This window comes from Bos mutus, chromosome 11, assembly GCF_027580195.1.
Source record: "Bos mutus isolate GX-2022 chromosome 11, NWIPB_WYAK_1.1, whole genome shotgun sequence".
NCBI classification, from domain to species: Eukaryota; Metazoa; Chordata; class Mammalia; order Artiodactyla; family Bovidae; genus Bos; species Bos mutus.
The window spans coordinates 80,813,654-80,828,959 of NC_091627.1; the positions used below are offsets into that span (position 1 = coordinate 80,813,654).

General features: G+C 40.2%; 1 protein-coding gene across 6 annotated transcripts in view; it reads left to right on the forward strand.

The window, feature by feature from the left end:
- THADA (THADA armadillo repeat containing) overlaps window positions 1-15,306 on the forward strand; it is a 335,542-nt gene that overhangs the window by 127,925 nt on the left and 192,311 nt on the right. For all 6 annotated transcript variants that reach the window (XM_070379666.1, XM_070379662.1, XM_070379664.1 and 3 more), the window contains 2 exons: window positions 13,110-13,199; window positions 14,410-14,541. In XM_070379666.1, the coding sequence (XP_070235767.1) occupies window positions 13,110-13,199; window positions 14,410-14,541 (222 nt within the window). The remainder of the gene's footprint in view (window positions 1-13,109; window positions 13,200-14,409; window positions 14,542-15,306) is intronic.

A 15,306-nucleotide genomic window follows, 5' to 3' on the forward strand; every position in this document is an offset into this window, starting at 1 on the left:
ATATTTTTGTCTTTAGTTTTTTTGAGGGGAGGGTCGTGGTGGTGAGAGTGGTTAAGGGTATTGTTGTATACTAGGAAGATTCTCTTAATTTGAATACAGGGGAGATGAGACTTATTAGATCAAATGGAGTATCTGTGGTCCACTGACCTCTGAAAATGCTTTTTAAGGGCAGATGGATAGATTTTTAAGGATTAGTTTAGTTGCCAGTTTGTCCGCACATCTACTCCATTTAAAGGTGGTGAGTGGGCCTGGCTCAGTGTATGGAAGTAGAAGCTTAGGGAAGGAATCTTAATCTAAGTTGACCGGGGCTGATTGACAGCAGGGGAGAGATGGCTATCTGATCCCATCACGAGGACGTGAACTCCTTTGAAAACTGGCCTTTCTGGGCCACAGTGTCCTCTCCTCATTAAGCAGATGCCTGGGACAGGATAAGTGGATTACCTGTGTAATGGAAACCCTAAAAAAGTCTAGTGGCTGGATTGGGAAACAAGAGAATTGGGTTCTAGTCCTGAATTTTTCCCCAACTTGTATTTTGAATTTGCGAAACTCAGTTCTTCTGAGCATTGGTTTCTTCATCTGGAAAATTAAGTGATTAGAGTAGTAGACCTTCATTGAGGGTCCCTCCTGTTCTGATATGTTCCTTGAAGTCTGGAACTCTGTTGGCACCTTCCTCATGCTTTAGTCATATGAATTTGGCAAATTCATATTAGTCTTAGTGAAAATGTCCATAAGGTTTAGAGTAGGATCTTGAAAAAAATTAGTTCAATGAAAGCATTACAGGGATAGAAACCAAGAAATTTTTATTCTGAAATATTGGACCTTTTGTTAAATTAGTCTATCAATTGTTAATGAGTGAAAGAGAAGTTTCTAGGTGATTTCTTGCTAGAATTTTGGATGAGGATGAGACCAATTCAACACTGAACTTTTGCATGTTTAATGCATTTGGTTGACTATAGTTTTAATGCTCATATGATATTCTTTCAGTTCGGTCGCTCAGTTGTGTCTGACACTTTGCGACTCTGTGAACTGCAGCACGCCAGGCCTCCCTGTCCATCAGCAACTCCCAGAGTCCACCCAGACCCATGTCCATTGTGTCGGTGATGCCATCCAACCATCTCATCCTCCATCGTCCCCTTCTCTTCCTGCCCTCAATCTTTCCCAGCATCAGGGTCTTTTCAAATGAGTCAGCTCTTTGCATCAGGTGGCCAAAGTACTGGAGTTTCAGCTTCAACATCAGTCCTTCCAATGAACACCCAGGACTGATCTCCTTTAGGATGGGCTGGTTGGATCTCCTTGCAGTCCAAGGGACCCTCAAGAGTCTTCTCCAACACCACAGTTCAAAGGCATCAATTCTTCTGTGCTCAGCTTTCTTTATAGTCCAACTCTCATATCCGTACATGATAATTCTTTAGAATTAGCAAATAAGAGCTTTTTAATCCTGTTCTTATTTTTACAGTCAGACTCTTGGGAAATGGACACTTAATGGTTGAAAAGAAGACAGCCTGTCCTTTCCTGGAGCAAAATTTGTGGAGGGAATTCTGAGAAAACAATAAGAAGGGAACACTGAGTGTCCTATGTACTAGCACCATTCTAGGTGTTGAGGTTAGAGAAGAAATAAGACAATTTTTAGTCTCAAGGATCTAACTTCCTAGTAAGAGGAGACAGACTTGGAACATGTTTTAATAAAACAGCAGTAACTATTAATGTTACAGAAAAGATGAAATATTATCATAGGGACTTATAGGCAGTGACAGATGGAGTATGCTTTCTTAAATAGAGAGATTTGGAAAGTTGGGAATAAAAGGAAGTAAAAAGATAGGGAGTGTGGACCGCTATCTTGGGTTTTACTGTCTTCCAAAGCCCCTCTAAACTGTGCCTCTTGGGCTCACATAGGTATATCAGAGCCTGTACATCAGAGCCTGTGCTTGCTAAGGATAAGAGGGAGGCCAAACTGATGATCTCTCACCCCAACCCTGCTTCCACCAGAACAGTTCTGGTTTTTTGTTGTTTTTCTAATGTTTTAAATATTGGGATTATAGTTGAAAAAAAGTGGTCCATTGCTTTAAAGATTTGGAAAATAACTGCCTTGGAATTAACCAGTTATGTTCACTCTTGCCCTGAGTGTCTTAACTCTTAGGTTTTCGCAGTTGTACAAGGCAGATACCGGTTCTCTCACTCCCTCCCCTCCACCCCAGAGACATCAGTTCTTAATCCCTAGAACCTGTAAATGTTACCTTGTAAGCAAAGGGGGTCTTTGTAGGATCTTTCAATGAGGTGACTATCTTGGATTATTTGGTTGGGCCTTAATGCCATCCCTGGTAAGTGGAAAGCAGGGGAGATTTGAGAGACAAAAGAGGAGAAAGCAGGGTGACTGCAGAGGAGATTGGAGATGGTGGGAGTGTCAGCAACCATGCAGAACTAGAAGAGGTGAAGATTTGTATTCTCCCCTAGAGCCTCTGGAGGTGCAACTCTGACTTTGATTTTTGGACCATTGATAATGATTTCAGATTTCTGGCCTCCAGGACTGTGAGAGGATAAATATAGAAGTTAAACTGTGAGTTCCTTGTTATCAGTGTCTTTTTTATTTAGTATTTACCTTTTTCACAGAGTATAATTCAGTGTCTCAAATGTTATAACTGTGTTTCACTTAACCATTGCTACAAAACAAACATCCCCAAATTTAGTAGCTTAAAATAATGACAGTGATTTTTTTTTTTTTTAATCTCTCACAATTCTGTGGGTTGGCTGGGTTCGGCTTGGTGGTTCTTCTTTACTGTGTGGTGTCATCTGGGGTCACTCACATGGCGGCATTCATCTGGGGCCTCAACTGAGGCAGGGATGCCTGGGCAGGCTAGTGAGGACTCTCTTGCAGAGTAGCCACGTCCTCAGGACAGTGAATACAGAAGCTGCCAGGCCTCGTGACGCCTAAGACACAGCTGGCACTGCATCACTTTCACTACTTCCTGTTGATCAGAAAAGTCACAAGGCTACTAGACTAGAGGCCAGGGGAGAGGAGATAGAGCCCGCCTCCTGAAGGGAAGGGATCCTGCACATGTAGGGAGGCAGTAGGAACTGTTGTCGGCCATCTTTGGAAACAATCTACCACAGACTGCTTACACAATGATTATTGAATTAACCCAGATATACTGAGATTTTTAGATGATGGGATTCAGTAAGAAACATTTCCTAAGAAAAAAATTCCTGATGTTTTTTTAAAAAAAGAAAAATCCAGTAAAGGGAAGTCCCCTGGTGATCTAGTAGCTAAGATTGTATGCTCCCAATGAAGGGGGCCCAGGTTTGATCCCTGGTCAGGGAGCTAGCTCCCACTTGCCACAGTTAAGAGTTCACATGGTATAACTAAATGACACCTGGTGCAGCCAATGAAGTAAATACAACAGTTTAAAAAATCTAAAAATATATTGTATAAGCTGCCAGAATGGGACCTTGTACACATGAGGAATTCAAGAGATGCCTGCTTACTGACCAACTGGCCGGGTAAGGACAGAAAACGTATTTCCCAGCTCTCTTATGACCAGTGATTTCACAAGGAGTAGGGCAGGGCATTTCCAGAACCAAGACCATTCACTTCTCTCCCTGGGTATTGCATAGTGATGGCTAATTTTGTGATTCGGAAGCTTCTCCACCTGGAAAGCTGTTCCTGCAGGAAAGGGTTAGAAAAGCTTTCAACATGGCCAAGAACTCCATGGCTACCTACAGAGATTAGGAAGGTAGATGAGACTGGCAGGCGACCTGGTCAGAGTCCTTTAACTTCCTACACAGTTGGCCTGAAATTTAATAACAGGACTTATCACAGGACTTCCTGGTGGACGCATCACAGTGATTACAAGTGCTTGTCGAGTGTGAGATTCTGACCCTGGGACTCCTGACATCCCTTTTGTCCAATCCCTTATTCTTGTTTAGTTATTACAACTCTAGGGAGAAACTGTAGTGTCAGCCCCAGTCAGAGGTAGAGAGAGGATTCTGGGAATGGAGTCAGAGATGGTTTTCTTGGTGGGATTCCAAATCCAGATTTCTTTTTATTAGTTGTTTCTAATTTTTGAGTTTGCATTTGATCATCCTTTGAAATGTGTGTGTGTGCGCTTTGTCGTCTTTGTAGGTGTGTTTGCATTTGGGGGTACTGTATTTCTCAACATGAGTTTGCTGTTTTTATCAGCAGTCACTGTGGCAAGGAGTCATAGGCCCGTAGCTGATTTCTCTCCTCTGGAGTGGTTTTATAGAGCAGAAACTGGGGAGTAGCTAGGTTTTAATAGTTTATTGGGTTCCTATTTGAAATACCAACTGAAAACCCCCAGGCTTTTGCCTTCATCATTTGTTTTCATCTAATGACCAGTTTTATGGTGTTCTCCATAGCCTGTGAATAAGTCCAGGCTTTTTAAAACCAGGCACACACTCTACCTTTGCTGCTATTTACTCTGCACCTCCTTGCCGCTGCAGGTTTTTGCTTGCCCTTGCTAGCTTTCTCTTTTTATACCTTTGTACATTACTCTGTTGACCCTTGTTCCTGGGAGGATTGAGAGCGATAGGGAATATATATGTAGGAACTGGGAGGTGGAGATACCTTATTTCAACGTGTTTCCCCAAATACTTCTTTTCTTTGCATGATAGTTTTCATCCTGTGCGAAACTCAGAAGCACGTGTGCTTCTGGCATTTCGACTAATTAGGACACAGATCTCTAAGAGAAATAGAAGCTTGCTGCAACGTGAAGGTTTCTCTTGGCTGTTAGATGGCAGGGAGAGTTCATAGACTACCGAAATGACCAAAGGTCAGATGCTATCCAACACTAGACTCTCTTGGCATTACCAAGATTAGGTGTGGAATGTGCAGACAAAAGGGCGGTGCTGGAGTGAGGCTCTTTCCGCACATGGCTTAGTTGTGCTGGGTTGATGTCTGGATTAGTGCCCCAGGCCTGTGTCCAAACATAGGAAAAGCACAGAGAGAGTACCACACAGAGGCTACTACATCAAAATGGGTACAGATTCATGTGGACCAGTGTTCTTCATATATTAAGTGTAAAAAGCAGATTATAGAGCAGTATGTAAGGAGGAGAAAGGTATGAACAGACATCAAGACAGACTGGCCACTAACTTTGGGTAGTATGATTGTGGTGATTTTTAGATTTTTCTTTGCAATGTTCTTTATTTATCTAAATTTTTCTCAATAAATAAGAAGTGTTAGAGTAGATTTAAAATAGCTTTTAAAATAAAAACAAAACGGTGCCAGGCGGGCATTTTCTTTCATTCCATAAACCTCTCTTGCTAGCCTCTTTCGTTCTCAGCCCCAGCTGGACTCTGAAGGAGTCCGTCCAGGAACATGGCAGCTAAGGATCGCCTTGGTGGAGATGACAGCCACCCTGTGCTCTGGGCACCTTGCTCTTGGTGCAGGACATGTTGATTTATTCAAGCAGCTTCTGTGTTTCCCCAGGAGCCTCTCATCCGTTGTGCTGGCATTGTTCTTACCTGGGATGGGGAACAACTCACCTTTTGATAGTCTGAAAAACCCAAGGTTAAAGCTGCTTATTCTCACCCTCTATCCTGGCTTGTTTGTTTTCTCCTGTGTTTATCTGCTTTATCCCATTCAGAGTTTTTGCTATTCTCCTTTGTCTTCCTAGGACATTGAACTTACAGATGTTCAGTTTTTCCTTTTTATCATTTCTCTTGTTTCTGGTAAAGTTGCTGGGCTAGTTTTTGGCCACATAGGTAAACAGGTTTGAAATGCCTGTCACTGGAGAATGTTACCCCCAGTTCAATTCAGTTCAGTCTCTCAGTTGTGTCCGACTCTTTGCGACCCCATGGACAGCAGCACGCCATGCCCGCCAGTCCATCACCAACTCCTGGAGTTTACTCAAACTCATGCCCATTGAGTCAGTGATGCCATCCAACCATCTCATCGTCTGTCATCCCCTTCTGCTCCCACCTTCAATCTTTCCCAGTGTCAGGGTCTTTTCACATGAGTCAGCTCTTCACATCAGGTGGCCAAAGTATTTGGAGTTTCAGCTTCAACATCAGTCCTTCCAATGAACACCCAGGACTGATCTCCTTTAGGATGGACTGGTTGGATCTCCTTGCAGTCCAAGGGACTCTCAAGAGTCTTCTCCAACACCACAGTTCAAAAGCATCAATTCTTTGGCACTCAGCTTTCTTCAGAGTCCAACTCTCACATCCATACATGACTACTGGAAAAACCATAGCCTTGACTAGACAGATCTTTATTGGCAAAGTAATATCTCTGCTTTTGAATATGCCATCTAGGTTGGTCATAACTTTTCTTCCAAGGAGTAAGAATCTTTTAATTTCATGGCTGCAGTCACCATCTGCAGTGATTTTGGAGCCCAAAAAAATAAAGTCTGACACTGTTTCCACTGTCTCCCCATCTATTTGCCATGAAGCAATGGGACCGGATGACATGATCTTAGTTTTCTGAACGTTGAGCTTTAAGCCAACTTTTTCACTCTCCTCTTTCACTTTCATCAAGAGGCTCTTTAGTTCCTCTTCACTTTCTGCCATAAGGGTGGTGTCATCTGCATATCTGAGGTTATTGATATTTCTCCTGGCAGTCTTCATTCCAGCTTGTGCTTCATCCAGCCCAGCATTTCTCGTGATGTACTCTGCATATAAGTTAAATAAGCAGGGTGACAATATACAGCCTTGACGTACTTCTTTTCCTATTTGGAACCAGTCTGTTGTTCCATGTCCTGTTCTAACGGTTGCTTCCTGACCTGCATATGGGTTTCTCAAGAGGCAGGTCAGGTGGTCTGGTATTCCCATCTCTTTCAGAATTTTCCACAGTTTATTGTGATCCACACAGTCAAAGGCTTTGGTATAGTCAATAAAGCAGAAATAGATGTTTCTTTGGAACTCTCTTGCTTTTTTGATGATCCAGCGGATGTTGGCAATTTGATCTCTGGTTCCTCTGCCTTTTCTAAAACCATCTTGAACATCTGGAAGTTCATGGTTCACATATTGTTGCAGCCTGGCTTGGAGAATTTTTGAGCATTACTTTGCTAGCGTGTGAAATGAGTGCAATTGTACGGTAGTTTGATCATTCTTTGGCATCGCCTTTCTTTGGGATTGGAATGAAAACTGACCTTTTCCAGGGCTTGCTATATCTGGGGAGGTAACATATTACCCTGTTGGCTTATTTGGGGGAACTGGAATCAAACCGTTTGTAAACCAGGGAGATGAGCTTTATATATTTGTGTTTAAGAACATTTTGAGCCCTGCCAAGATACTCAGTTTATTAATTTAGATGATGATTCCGAATATCCTTAGATATAGCTAATTATGCACTTTAGGAAATTATTTATTTGTTATCATCTTAGTCATAATTATTTTTCTCCTTGACTTTGTCAAGAACTCTTTTCTCTAGCTTCATTCACCCAGCAACTGTTCACCAGCTATGAACTGAGCATCATACTTAGTACCTGAGATAATATGGAGAAATAAGATACATATGGTTAGTCTCTGCCCATGGAGAGTGTGTATTTGGTGTGAGAAATAAGCAAGTTATGGAGTGCTCTAAATGCTGTGATGGGGAGATTGTAAGTTATAGTGTAAGACCAATGTCAGGCACCTAACCCATGTTTGAAACATCAGGAATGTGTCCTGGGAGAAGTTGGCTTAAGCCCCAAATTAAAAGATTGGGGTTAGTCTAGAGTGACTGAGGGCAGAAGTGTTCCTAACAGAAAGTCTATTTGCCAACATCTGGAGACTAGAAAGAGCATGAAATGTTGATGGAACCGAAAGAAATTCTGTGTGGCTGGTTTTGAAGGTAGAGAAGCAGAAGTAGCTGGACAAGTGAGTCAGAATGAGCACAACTTTGTAAATCAGGCTGAAGAGTTTAGACTATCCAAAAAGCACTAGGGAACTATTAATCTCATAATGTAGGTTTGTATTTTAAAGACAGTTCTTACCACAACAGAGTTACAGAGAGGGAAGATCTGAGGCAAAGAGGTCAGGTGAGAGGCTGATAAAGCTTCTAGACAAGAAACAATGGCATCAGACTTGTGGTCTAAGTAGGGGGAATGGTGGGAAATAGACTCAACATATACTCTGGTGGTAAAAGTGGCAAGCCTTGCCTATTGATTGGTGCATTGGGAGCTTTGGGCTTGAGAAGCTGAATGAGTAGTTAAGTGTCAGGTAGGTACCAGTCACTGAGAGAATAAAGGCATAAAGCATAGGTTTGAAGTCAACTATATTAGAATTTTTTTTTCTTCTCTGGCTACCATTATTTATTCATTAATTGCCATAATATTTACCAGTCAACCAACATGTACTGAGTATTATGCCATGAATCAAGAGAGATGCAGGAAAGCCTTGATGCCTATAAATTAATGCTCTAGTTGAGGTGAAAAGGTGCGCATGTAGTGAATGTCCATGGGACCACCGTGTTTCTAGTCTCTCTAGTCTAGTCTGCTCTTGTCACGTCTCTCTCCTGTTCAGAAACTTTCAGTGCCTAGTAAGACACAGGTGAATCTGTCTAGTTTGGCATTCAAGTTTCTAAAAAACTGTATGTTTTCCTGTGCTTTCTACTTTCTCCTGTCATGAAGTTCTCTTTTCATCCAGCCAACTTGTCTATCCACTTAATGCCTGTACCTACCCATCCTCCATGCTGTCTTTTCTCCTTTTCAATCCAGTATTACCAGTTTTTCAAGACTCACCTTAGTTTCCAAAACTTTCCCTACCTTTTTAGTTCCCAGTGATATCTCTTCCAACTCTGTACTCTTACTGTAAACATCATTTATTTGACCCTTACACTGGTTTGCCTTATGTTCTTAGTTATAGTCTATAAATATGCCAGCCTTCCTAATCAGATTTTAGCTCCAAGAGCAGTGGCTATCTCATATTGTTAGTATCTCCCTGAGGACCTAGCATAGTGCTCAACATGAAGTATACAGGTATGTAAAAATATATATTTGCTATGTTCTTGAGAAAAACATGATCACACAGTTTTGATTAAGCTGCAAGTGAAAGGTAAAACTTAGATGTTCTAGGATTCAGAGGAGGGAGATTCAAACGTGGATTAAAATGGTTCCATGACCTTGGTCTTTTAAAATGAGTTTAGATTACAGACCTATACAGGCAGCCCAAAACCTATGAATTGCCTCCACTTAGAAGCGCTATTATACACAGTGGTTCTCCATTCAGTATAATCATAAAATGTAGTCGTTTGTTAGTTGAAAGCTGGAATTAATATACATTAGCAGCCAAAGTTCTGGATTCAAGATGCTGTAGACCTTTTGGTGTAGTTGAGAATCAGAGGTGAGTGAAGTTTGAATAAGCCCCTGAGTTAATTTTGATATCCATTTATGTCTAACTTGAGGCTCTGTTTTATAATACACAAGAAGTGTTAATATTGCATATCCTTCAGGCTACACTCTATAAACTTTTAGCCAAGTCATTAGTAGCCCTTGGCTGATGCAGAGTTCAGTTTATGCTACCTGGAAAGTAAATCCTAGAACAGAAAGGCACCTCCTGTGTCTCAGCATACCTGAATACAAGGTCAGAATTCTCCTTTAAACATAATTTTGGTTTTTCTTAAACATTGGCAGATGCACAATTGATGCTTCTGTCTCTTTCACCACCAAGCAGGGACACAGTAATTTTAACAGAATATTTTTTTAAAGATTTAGTCAAAACACACCAGGCTATTAAGAACAAAACAATTAGTTAAAAGATTCACCAAATAGTTAACTTTGAGTAATGTACCTTCTTCATATAACCTCCAAGATAAACTGGTTGGTAAATGTTTGCCTAAGTAACTGAATGAGGTAATTTGTTTTCATTCCATTAAAACAATGACTTTAGGGAATTCCGGGATGGTCCAGTGGTTAGGACTTGGTGCTCTGTTTGCTGAGGACCTGGATTCAGTCTCTGTTGGGGAACTAAGATGCCAGCTGTGTGGCATTGCAAACAAAAAAAGACTTTAATTTTAGAATAGCAGCTCCTCAGCCCTTGTCTCTGGCAGTATTGTGGTCAGCAGGGCCAGTTATTTATCAAGGCAGTTTCTAGATGATGGTGATAACGAGCATACGGTCTACTTAAGGGAGAATGTTTATCTTTGTTACTCCCCCAAGAGATACTAGGCTGCTGGAGATTAGTGACTGATTCCTTGAGAAGATATGTCCTCCAGGCTTTGTTGTGTAGATGGAGATGTTCTGTATGGGCAGGTAGTACTCAAGTATCCCAGTACTTAACTCCTAGAGTTTTACCTTTAAATGACTCCACTAAAAATGGAAACTGATATTCTTAACCATTTTGCTTGGAGATGGTAAAGAATGTGGCATAGCCTGTAGGGGAATTGGTTTGTCTTCCCCCTCAATAAAACATTGACCTTGCAAAACCCAGGTTTGCATTTTTAACTAAAAATTTTATACATGTGATCCTTTGTAACAGCAAGAGACTGGTAACAACCAAAAGCCCTAACCATTAGGGATTAAGTCACACGTAGCTATAATATGGTTTACTCTGCAGTCATTAAATGGAAAGAAATAGATCAGGGTGCCTGATATTGAATGATTTTGTAGATACGGTTTTGATGAAAAAAAATCAAGGTGCACAATAGTATATGTAATATGCATATTCTTTGATGGAAAAAAGTCGAATGAAAAGTGTGTACTTGAATCCACTGAATTTTTTAAAGGAGAAAGCCAAGATACTTTTGCCTAGTTTTCTATGAGAAGAGGCACTGGGCAGTCTGTTTCTTTTAACATTTATTAATTTTTCCCATAAAAATATGTAAGTATAAAGAAGGAAATGAGCTTTCTTTATATAAAATGCCCAAAAAATGTTCAATAAATCTATAATTTGAAATGAGTAAGGACTTCAAAAAATTTTTATTTTACTAAATATGAAGTAGTTATGAAAAGAAATTTATTAAGTTGTGGTAAGGTTTAAAAAGTTTGCAACAGATGTAGGAAAAAAACTTAAGATACCAAGCGGGGAAGAAAGAGGGTGGGATGAGTTGGGAGAATGGGATTGACATATATACACTACTATGTATAAAATAGATAACTAATAAGAACCTACTATATAGCATAGGGAACTTAGTGCTCTGTTGTAACCTAAATTGGAAGAAAATCTAAAAAAGAGGGGATATATGTATACTTATAACTAATTCACTTTACTGTACAGCAGAACCTAACAGAATATTGTAAAGCAATTATACTGTGATAAAGTTTTTTTTTTAAGTATGCAATAAATAAAAGTAATCACTCTTCTCCAAAATCGTGAGAATGGCTAAAATGGAAAAAAAAAGACAACAGGAAATGTTGGAAAGGATATAGACCTACTAGAATGCTTGCTTATTGTTGTTGAGAGCACAAAATATTATAATTATTTTGGAAAACCATCAGTTTTCTAAAATATTAGCCTTTAGTTTTATTATCAGATATTTATCTAAGAAAAATTAAAATATATGTCCACAAAAAACCTTGTGCAAGAATATTCATAGCAGCTTTATTCATGAAAGCCAACAAATGGAGACAGTCCGTGTCTGTCAAGAGAAGAATGGATAAACAGACTTGTACATTCATGTAGTAGAATACAAAGCAACAAAAAGAATCAATCTATTGATACATTGAATAACATGAATGAATATCATAAGTTTTATGCTGAGTGGAAAAAAGGCAGACCCAAAAAGTAAAGTAGCGCATTATTACGTTTATATGAAATTCTAGCATGCTGCTGCTGCTGCTGCGTCACTTCAGTCGTGTCCGACTCTGTGCGACCCCATAGACGGCAGCCAACCCAGCATCCCGTCCCTGGGATTCTCCAGGCAAGAACACTGGAGTGGGTTGCCATTTCCTTCTCCAATGCATGAAAGTGAAAAGTGAAAGTGAAGTCGCTCAGTCGTGTCCGACTCTTAGCGACTCCATGGACGGCAGCCTACCAGGCTCTTCCGTCCATGGGATTTTCTAGGCAAGAGTACTGGAGTGGGGTGCCATTGCCTTCTCCAGAAATTCTAGCATAGACAAAACCAAATTGTGGTGATAGAAATCAAATTGTGGTTGCTTTGGGGATTCAGAGCTGACTGGAAAAGGGGTGCAAGAGAAGTTTCTAGAATGACGGAAATCTCTTCAGGCTTCATAGAGGTGGATTACATGAGTGTATGCATTTATGAAAATTGACCAAATGGTATACTTAAGATCTGAGCATTTCACTGTGTGTAAAATACGCTTCCGTTTTTGAAAAATGGTATTTGGGGTCTTTATTAGGAGAATGCATCTAGAGTTGATAAAAGGGGCAGGTTTGGGAATATGTGTGTCACCCCTTCGGAGTAGTTCCTTCATAGTTTTGGAGACACAGTATTTAACCAAGTGCCATATTTAGCTTGGGCTTTTTTGTCAATTGTACAGTTGGAAGAGCTATATGCAGAATCTTGTCAGAATGCAGGGAGCAGTGCTTGTAAAGAGGGAGAAGATAATCCTCGCAAATTGGCACTCCAGAACCTTACACGCCATGCCTTCTGATGATCATGCTCCAGACCAGTGGATCTCAACTGGGAACTTCTCTTTTCCTCTCAGGGTGCATTTGGCAATGTCCACAGAGATCTTTGGTTGTCAGTTGGTGTGGGGAGTGGTGTTGTGCTACTGGCATCTCATGGGTAGAAGCTATGGAGGCTGTTAAACCTTCTGCACTGCACAGGATAGCCCCCCACAAGGAGGAGTTATCTCATCCAAAATGTCATTGATGCCAACTTGGAGAAACCTTGTTTTACATTTGTGCTTATTACAGAAGCTGAATCAGTCTCAGTCAACCAGGTGCTGATTATATTCATGGTCCAAATCAATTGTGGAAATTTGGCATTTTCACAAATTGCACATTTCTTCCCTGTCAGAATTTAATATTAAAGACCTATAAGTATATGTAATCTTAAATCTTGAGGTAAACTTCCTTGTGTTAAGAGCATTTCCAAAATCCAAAAGAATTCAATTCTTCAGATGTTAAGTTTTGTTCTTAACTTTATTTCATTAAATATTCAAACAAATGATCTTAGTTGATATTCTTTAAAAAAAATGAATAAATAAAAAGGGTTTATCAACTCAGAGGAAATAAATGATAATAATTTATCTCCTTTTCTACCTCCACAGAATGACAGGGAGCGAATTTTTCTCTCGTTTCCCTGAACTCTATCCCTTTCTTCTCAAACAGTTGGAAACTGTGGCCAGTACTGTGGACAGGTAAGAAGAGAACAGGGTGGGCCAAAGTGGAATCAAGGATGTGAAGTACTTTGAGATTTTTCCCTCCAGGCAGCAGTTTTTAATCAGCTCCTTCCTTGTAACATAGATGGATTTTTTTTTTAAACGTGCTTCTTTATTACATTGTATTGCCTGATGCTCTGTAGCAGATTTGTACCTGAAAAGTTATATAAAATCAGGTTTTTAGATTTTATTTTACATTTTTACAAATCCTGTTTTTAAAGTTTTTGATGTTTTACAGGAATTAGATTTTTAGAAGCGTATTGTGATTTCTTCTAAGAATCATTTTCTTCCCCTTAAATTTAAGAGCCTGTGTGTTTACACATTGAGTTTGCTTTAACACACACCTGTCATTTTTTTTTTTCTAATCACTGGTCTATTGCAGCTGACTCATCTGGTCATGTATGATCAGAAATGATACTGTTCCACTTGGGTGAAGATGGCCAGCGGCCCTGGAAACACAAAATAAAGCTGATAAGAGGGCTTCCAGTCTAATCAGGGCAGATTAAAAAAAAAGTTCACTGTTGTCCTTTCCATCACAGTCTGTGGCTGGTAGTGGAATTTTTAGTATGGACATCTTAGAGCATGGGCCATTTTATTCTTTCAGCAGTTTTTGCACTTGGCATGAATTTATACCAATTGTCTGTAATGAGAAAATAAAATCGCATCAGTGAATTTTTACTTCTGTTTATGATACATTTCCTCACATTAGTAATTTGTGCAGACCGGCTTTTCTGGCCCTGGTAAGCGACTGTTCACGCTTTCTTAAGTACATTTGGATGTTGAAAGTTTCGCATTTCATACTCTGGAACTGGCATCTCTCTACTGTCTGAACAGCTCAAATCAAAACAGAAAACTCTAATTATCAAATAATACGCTTTGAGAAGAGAATCGTGTGCAAAAGCCCAGTCTGCGGCTTTGCCAGTAGTTCTTCCTTATTTGCACAGTAAGAAGATATGAAGTAAGTGGAGGAAAGAAATGCAAAAAAGGACAATTACCCCTGATCATAGTCTCACTTTATATATTGGGTTGGCCAAAAAGTTCATTCAAGTTTTCCATAAGATGGTATGAAAAACCCAAACGTACTTTTTGGCCAACTCAACATGTAATTATTTAATGAGAAAAATATTTGAAGACAGTGCCTCCGCCTCAAGTCTTAAACCTTTTATGTACAATACTTTCTTTTTTTCAGTGATACAGGAGAACTAAACCGTCATCCCAGCATGTTTCTCTTACTTTTGGTGTTGGGGAGACTCTACCCTTCCCCCATGGATGGCACCTGTTCCGCTCTCAGCATGGCACCTTTTATTCCCTTCATTATGAGGTAGTGTATGCTGCATACAAATAATGGGAGTGGCATGGGCTGTATGGGGCTATTTAATCCTGTTTCTATTTCAGAAATTATAGTTTTGGGTTTTTTTTTTAACTTTGGGAGGGTGCTTGTGAAGGTGGGGGCCTGGAATTACTGCCATTGCCTCCAACTGGCCTCCAGTTTTTTCAGATTACGGGTTTAGGAGCTCCTATCTACTGTTTAAGAAGTGTTCCCTGGGAGTCCTGCCTGCTAATGGGCATGTGGTGTTGACAGGAGATACCCCCTTTTGATAAATATAGCCTCATCCCTGTGCCTGGTCAGCACCGGGCAGGCTCGGTTCTGGCATACACGCCTATCCCGGGGCTTAAGGGGACGCCTGGCTCTTCACTCTGGAGTTGGAGGGTAGTTTCGAGGGGCAGCATCTACATGGCAGTGCTGTGTAACACGCGTTTACTTCCCACTCATCTCCTCTTTAAAGCTTGGCGTGTCTGAGAAAAAGCATGCGTAAAGAATATGCATGGAATCAAATGATAATAGGCACTTCTGCTGCTATAGCCTGTTACCACGTCCTCTGTTTCATTTGTTTTGAGGCACTTGCCAGCTGCTACTTTCCTTTTTTTTTTTATTTTACCATATGTACTCTCTTACTGCTAAATAAACATATATTTCCATTGATAAAATGTAAAAACTTGAAGGTAAGTGTTTCTTGATACATAGATAATATAAATTAAAAACCCAGTCAAAATTAATATGCAGTGAGATGGAAACAATTATAGT